This window comes from Pelecanus crispus, chromosome 20 (genome assembly GCF_030463565.1).
Source record: "Pelecanus crispus isolate bPelCri1 chromosome 20, bPelCri1.pri, whole genome shotgun sequence".
NCBI lineage: Eukaryota > Metazoa > Chordata > Aves > Pelecaniformes > Pelecanidae > Pelecanus > Pelecanus crispus.
This window is the reverse complement of record NC_134662.1, coordinates 4,206,700-4,213,638: the sequence shown is the minus strand read 5'-3', so window position 1 is coordinate 4,213,638 and position 6,939 is coordinate 4,206,700. Positions and strand designations below refer to the sequence as shown.

General features: G+C 71.1%; 1 protein-coding gene across 1 annotated transcript; it reads right to left on the bottom strand.

Annotated features, from left to right (window-relative positions):
* Positions 1 to 249: 249 nt before the first annotated feature.
* Positions 250 to 3,923, bottom strand: ATP5F1D (ATP synthase F1 subunit delta). Its single transcript, XM_075723736.1, has 5 exons — positions 3,792 to 3,923; positions 2,551 to 2,704; positions 1,989 to 2,077; positions 1,273 to 1,400; positions 250 to 379 (listed from the first exon to the last, which is right to left on the bottom strand). The coding sequence occupies exons 1-4, from the start codon at positions 3,921 to 3,923 to the stop codon at positions 1,278 to 1,280; spliced, it is 498 nt and encodes a 165-aa protein (XP_075579851.1). The 3' UTR covers positions 250 to 379; positions 1,273 to 1,277.
* Positions 3,924 to 6,939: the final 3,016 nt, after the last annotated feature.

Here is a 6,939-nt window from a genome sequence, read left to right as displayed (position 1 = left end):
TACTGGAGGTGGAGGTGGCTGACTGCACAGGGAGGGGGTTATAAAATCCACCCGATAAGCCTCCCGTAGGTGAATCTCCCACGGGAATCCCCAGCCGAACCCCAGGGCAGCGCCGGAGGTACGCCTTCCCCAAGCGACTGCACCCAGCAGACCCCGGCGTGGGGGCAGGAGCTTGCCCCCGGGCACCCAGCCACCGGCGCAGCACAAGCTGCAATTTGCTGCCTCAGAAGAAGGTGACATGCTACAAGACGGGATTACATTTCCTTTTAATTGATCAGAGCGTTTTCTCCGCCTCCATTTGTCCCGCACCATCTGTACAATCGGGGAAGCCAGGACAAGTAGGACAGTCTGGGGTTTCTCTACATCGACAGTGGGATTCCTGCAACACACAGAAGCGGAGTTGGTTTTTAACGCGGGGTGGGCTCGGCAGAGCGGTGGATTCCGATCCCAGGGCTTGGCCCCGGCTCAGGCTGTTAAACCGCCGCGAGTAAACAAGAGCCGCTGGCTCTCTCAGACCTGACCTCACGGGCCAAAGAGCGCGGGGACCAGAGATCAGGGAGATAGCCGGGGAGCCGCTGCCCTGCTGTACCTGCTCCAGGGAGAGGCCGGCGGAGAGGTTTTTGGTGACTCACCTGCCGGGCACAGCGCGCACGCTGCCGCAGAGTACGTCTCCCAACTGCCAGCACGTGGGAAGAAGAGGGGTGAGGCAGAGTCTTAGCAGGGCAGAGGGAAAAAGGGCCGTGAGGTAAGCAGCCCGGCCTTGCCTCCCCCGAGACAGAAGCTGTTTGTTTTTAGTGGAAGGGAGCGTACACGGAGCAGAGGCCGCACATCGCTCTCCCTCCGGGGCCCCAGGCATCCAGCCTGCTCCCGAGCTGGCGTGGCCTGGCCCAGCGGGGACCTGGAGGCAGCAGCGAGGCCCCAGCAGCGACCGCAGGCTCCCAGCCTGCGTCCCGGCATCGGGCCGAACCCCGCGGCACCTCGGGCCGAACCCCGCGGGCGCGGCACCGGCACCGGACCCTGCTGCCATCTAGCGGCTCCGGTTCGGCTCCGGGCGGGGGCCCCCCATGAGCCCCCCAAAACTGACGCCCGACCACGGAAAGGGACAGCTCTCGTGTCACCGTTCCCTGCAAGCCAGGCGCAAACCCCTTGCCCGCTCCCGGGCAGCCCAGCAGGCCTGGCTGCCGTGAGGAAGCTCCCCATGGGCAGCACAGAGCGGGGACTCGTCTCCAGAGCAGATCTGGAAATCTCTGCCAGCATATAGGTGACATTTACCTTAATTACTCCAGGGCTTTTACAAGGGCTTCATTAGCTTCTACTTTAATCTGAGCTTCTGCTTTAGCTGCTTCATCGGATGCCGCAGCCATCTCCGAAACAGCCTTCTCCAGGTTTGATTTTGCAGTCTGAACACAAGAGAGGAAGGAATGCGTCATCGGGAGACCACCGCAGGACAGGTGACTTGCCCTGCAGCCCCTGAGTCACTCCTCTCCCACCCCTCCCTCCACTGCAGCCATCGGCCCCCCATGCACGGGGCCCCACAGACCCGCCTACACGGCTGCGTTGGCAGCAGACGGCTCATCAACTAGGGAAAAGCCGTTCTTGAGACTAAGAGGGGCGGGAAGGGGCAAGATCAGCATCTGTCCGAGGGGAGGGAAGTGGCCTGGAGAAGGGTTAACGACTGTGTGGCTTCCTCTCCCCACAGCCTGTGGAGAGTTCACTGAGGAGGAACTCCGAGCCTTTGATCCCCATCGGTGGGTGATGGGGAAGCTCGGGGTGAAGGCACAGCCCCCGGTCCGGGCATGCTTTCTGCAGCCACAGGAAGCTTCGGAGATAACCACCCCACACAAGAGAAGCAGGGAACAAATCCACGAGGTTTGGGGAGAAAATCTCCACGAGGTTTGGGGAGAAAATCTCCACGAGGCAGCCCAGCTGCCAGGGCTGGCTCAAGGGAGGCAGGGTGCAGCCCGGCCCACGGGGACTGGGGTACTCACAGCCAGATCCAGCATGTCCATCGTCACCGCCTCCTCCGCCAGCACCTGCACGGTGGAGTCGGCGTGGACCGTGACAGAGCCGCTGCTCACTGCAAAGGCACAACAGCGGGGGCCGAGTCAGGCAGCGCGGGCAGGGCTGCCAGATGGGCCTCATTTGGGGGTCCGCACACAGGACAGCAACTGGCAAGCTGTTCCCCGGAATCTCCATGAGCCCTTTGCCAAAACAAAACCTCCACACTCTCCCGTAACGTTTCCCAGGTCCCACAGGGACTCATTTCCTACCAGGAGGGAAGCTAAAGCAGGGGGATGCTCCCAGAGAGTCTAAGCAGAACCAAGAAAACCTGACCCCAGACCACGGCCTCACACGGAGCCCCATCGTCCCGGGCAGATCCCCGGCCCCGCAGGGCAGCCTCTGGCAGCCCCTGGGAGGCTGGGAAAGCAGAAATCCCTGGAAGGGCACCAGGGCACACCTTGATCGGCAGAGCCTCCCTTGTGAAAGCCCTGAGAACATCCCCCCCCACGCACACTCTCCTCCCTCCCCAGCTCCGCCTACTTTCCTTACCGAAGTACTTGGTGGCCGTGCCGTCCTCAGCGTAGACTGTCACAACTCCCGGTTTGAGGACCTGCAGGGTGGGGACGTGTGAGGCCAGGATACCGAAGGAGCCGGTCAGGGTGGGCACATCCACCTGCTTCACGTTGGCACCGTTGTAAAACACCTGGATGGGGAGGGCAGACGGAAACAGTCCGTCACCAGGAACGGAGGGGAAGGAGAGAGGTGGCTTCCCTGACTCTGGAAAGCAGAGGGATGCGGTGCGCAACCCGCTCCCACCCCGAGGGAGCGGCCCTGCTCCCAGCAGCTGGCAGGTCGCGGGGTTTAACACGCAGCAAGGCGTGACCGGGACAGCCTAAAGCTTCATAGGGTGGGAGCGGGGCCAGGCTCTGGAGAAGGGGTCCTGGCAAAGGGAGTGGGAAAGCGCTCCGAGCCTCCCGAGAGGCGTGGTGGTGGCGGGGGAGGCGGCACGCGGAGACATGAAGTCGGGAGTGGGCGAGAGGCGAAGGGTGCAGCTGGGAGAAGCCTGAGAAGAGCGTAGGGAGACCTTGACGCCAACCGTCACCGCTCTGATGGGAGTCAGCGATGCAGCGTCCCACACAGCTCTGCCGATGCAGCACAAATCCTGCCTTGCAACACCGCAGCCCCGTCCCCAGCGCCCTGCCCCGGGAGAGCGGCAAGCCCAGCTGCCCCCGCAGCCCCGGGCATTTCGGGGGCAGACAGAGGCCGTGCCCCACGCCCGGGAGCGGTGCCAAGGAAGCAGGCAGCGGGGCCGGGCCCCGACAGCCACAGCAGCTCCAGCAGAAGGGCCGGGGCTGGAAGAGCAGGAACGTCACCCCGCGGGCCCCGGCAGAGCTGCAGCGGGCCCCGAGCGCAGGGGAGGGCGGCGGGAGAAGGGGGCAGCAGGCCCGGGGAGGGGGGCTCGGCAGCGGCGGGCGAGGGGCCTGAGGCCGGGGGCAGCAGGGCAGGAGCCGCAGGGATGGCAGCGCACCCCCGCCGTCCCCGGCCCTGCTCCTGACCGAGCCCGTCCGCTCGGCCCTAGCTCCGGGAGCCGGCCCCAAGCCCCGGGAGCCGGCCCCAAGCCCCGGGAGCCGGCCCCGGGAGCCGGCCCCGGGCACCGACAACCCGCGGGGGCGGCAGCACAGGCCAGGCCTCGCCTCGGGGCCCGCAGCCGGGCACCGGCAGCCCCAAAGCGAAGCAGGGGCGACCGAGAGGGCCCGGGTCAGCGGGCCGGGGCCGGGCCCGCCGCCTACCTGCGTGGGCGAGGCGAAGGTGAAGGCCATGGGGGCCGGGCCGGCGGCGGGCTCGGCATAGCCGCGGGCGCAGGGCGGCGGCAGCGTCGAGCGGGCGGCGAGGCGCAGGAGGAGGCGGCGGGCGCGGAACATGGCGGGGGCCGGGGCGGCGGCAAGGGCGAGCGGGCGGCGCGGGGCAGGCCGGGAGGGCGGCGGGACTACAGCTCCCAGCCTGCCCCGCGCCGCGCGACTACACGGCCCATGGGGCGCCGGGCGGGGACCGGAAGTGGCGTCGGCGGGCGGGGGGGCGCGGGGGCGCATGGGAGTTGTAGTTCCCGCGCTCCGCCCGCCGCTTGTCCCGCCGGTCCCGCTCCGCCCCGGCCCGGCCCGGCCGCCCCCGCTCCGCCCCGGCCCCGATGGGGCCCGAGGGGCAGCTCCCCGCTTCCCGGCTTCGGCCGTGCCCTGCCCGCCCGGGGGGGGCCGCTCCCCCCCCGCGCCCTGCCCGCCCCGCCGCGGCGTGGGGCCGGGGGGGGCCCAATCCGGCACCGGTGCCGGGGGTCGCGCTGGCTCGGGGGCGGGCAGGGCTGGCGCGGGCAGGGCCGGTGCAGGCAGGGCTCGGGGCAGCCCCTGGCCCCACGTGACGCCCGCGCCGCGCGGGGGCGGCTCCGGTTCATTCATAAATCCCGGGGCCGCCCCGCCGCACCGAGCGCAGCGGCGGCGATGGAGCCCCGGTCCCGCTTGTAGGTGAGTGGCTGGCCCCGCCGCCTCGCGACAGCCCCTATCGCGACAGCCCGAGCCGGCCCGGCTGAGGGGAACCCATCGCGCGTGGACGTCCCGGGGGGTGCCTGCATCCCTGCCTGCATCCCTGCCTGCATCCCTGCCTGCATCCCTGCCTGCATCCCCCGCCCCACAGCCCTGCCTGCATCCCTGCCTGCATCCCTGCCTGCATCCCTGCCTGCATCCCCGCCTGCATCCCCGCCTGCATCCCCGCCCCACAGCCCTGCCTGCATCCCTGCCTATCTCCCGCATCCCCCACCGCCGGGCTGGGGCCGGGGGCCGCTGCAGCCGGGGGGAGCCGCGCAGGTCCCTCCACCCCACGGGGGGCACCCACGCGTGGGGCGCAGACCCCTCCCCCCCCCAGCTCCCGCTCCCACGGGCGCGCACGTGCAGGAGCGCGGCAGCACCGGGGGGGGCCCGGCCCCGAGCACCCACCTCCCCCCGCCCTGCCCTGGGCACCGGCAGCGGGCGGGAGCGCGGCCCCGTGTCCCCCCCACCCGCGGGGACAGCCCGGGGACCGCGGGGACCGGCCCCCTCCTCCAGACAATGGCCGGCCTGTTCCCGCCGGGTCGCCATGGAGACGGGATTTCTCCATGATGGGGAACAGCAGGGACATTCTTCCCGCTCACCCCGGGGCCCCCCGCCTCGGGCCGGAGGGTGCCCCCGCCGGGATCCCACCCGTGGGGTGCCCGTCCCGCGTGGGGCCGCAGCCCACTCGCCTGCTCCCCCTGAACCTGGGGTCCCCCTGCACCCCCCCCGGCACAGCTGGAGGCCAGAGGAGGGACCCCCACCCCCTTCCCCTGCCCCGGGGGGTCGCGGCGTGGGTCGCGTCACCCCACGCTGCCCCGCTCACCCCAGTGGCTCAGAGGTGCCCGAGGGTGGGTGCGGGCGGGGGATGTCCCACCCAGGTGGTCCTCAGCACCCCGATACCCCCCCCCCCAGAAGGGTTCGCCCCCCGTCCCACGGCAGGGCAGCCCCCGGCCCCGTGTGACGCAGCCGGCGTGGCTCTCGCCGCCTGCCGTGACGCTGTCACCCCCCACGCTGTCCCCGCAAGCGGCTTTTCCCACCCGGCCACGGGCTCCATTCACATTTTTCGCTGACCTGATTTTGAGCGGTTTCCCAGCACCCCGGCCGGCGCAACGCCCACCCTGCCCGCCAACCCCGGGGGGGGGGGGGGGGTCCCCAGCATTGCCCACCCCAGCTCAGCTCCGGCAGCCTGGGACACACGGACGGGGACACACGGACCCGCAGTGGGAGCCTGGTGGCCCCCAGGAAGGACCCTCCTGGAGCCGCGCTGGGCGGCACGGGAGGGCGAGGAGGTCTCAGCCGGGTGTCCGAAGGCCACGGGGTTTATGCCACGGCGGGGGTGCGGAGGTGTCCGTCTGTCTGTCCATCTGTCCCCTGGCCCCGGTGGCTCTGGCTCCTCAGGAGCTCGGCCCTTTTCCATCGCCCCTGGGCCCAGAGGCGGCCCCGTCCCCTCCTGCGTGGGCACAGCCCGGTGACAGAGCCGCTGTCCGGCTGACTCAGGAGCATCACCCGTCACGCTCCAGCGGCACCCACGCCAGCTCCGTTCACCCGAGGCGTGGGGCGGCCATCAGCTGCCCTTCCCTGCCGAGGTGCCCTGCACGCTGCTCCCTCCGAACCCCGCGGGCAGGGGGCCAGGCAGCCTGGACCCCCGGCAGCCCCGGCTCCTCCGGCAGCGGCGCCTGGGTGCGGGGGGCTGCGCTTTGGCCCCGTGGCTCCCTGGGGACGGCGATGGCGGGGCAGTGCGGTGTCACCTCCTTCCCTGCAAGCTGTCCTGGTCGGGACCCCCGGGGCAGGATTGGGACCCCCGGGGCAGGGTCAGGACCCCCAGGGCAGGGTCAGGCCCCCCCGGGCCAGCTCTGGCCACCGTGACTGGCCACTGCTCGGCGGCTCTGGCTCCCAGCCTGGCATGGGGACCGCGGCCTCTCCCCACCGGCCGCCGGCGTGGGGCTCTGCGGGTGCAGGGCCGGGGTCTGCGCCCCACGCGAGACCGGGAGGCCCCGGGTTTGGGTGCGGGGGGGGGGTAACTGCCTGGCCCACCCAGGGGCTGTGCCCGGCCGGGGGGCTCCCGGGGGGGGCAGCGATCCTGCCTCCTTCTCCCCATCCCACCTGCATCCCTGCATCCCTCCGGAGCCACCTTCCCTCCATCCCTCCTGACCACACCCTCCGCCCCTCCCTCCCCTCCATCCCACCGTGCTTCCAGCCTCCCTCCTGACCACACCCTCCCTCCATCTCCATCCCGCGCCCTCCCTCCCGGCAGCTCCGCACCGCGGTGCCGGGCAGGGCCCGGCCCGGCCCCCCCCGCCCCCGGCCGCCGCCTCCCCTCTGTCTCCCCCCGCCCCAGGACGCGCTCGGGCCGGGACGGACC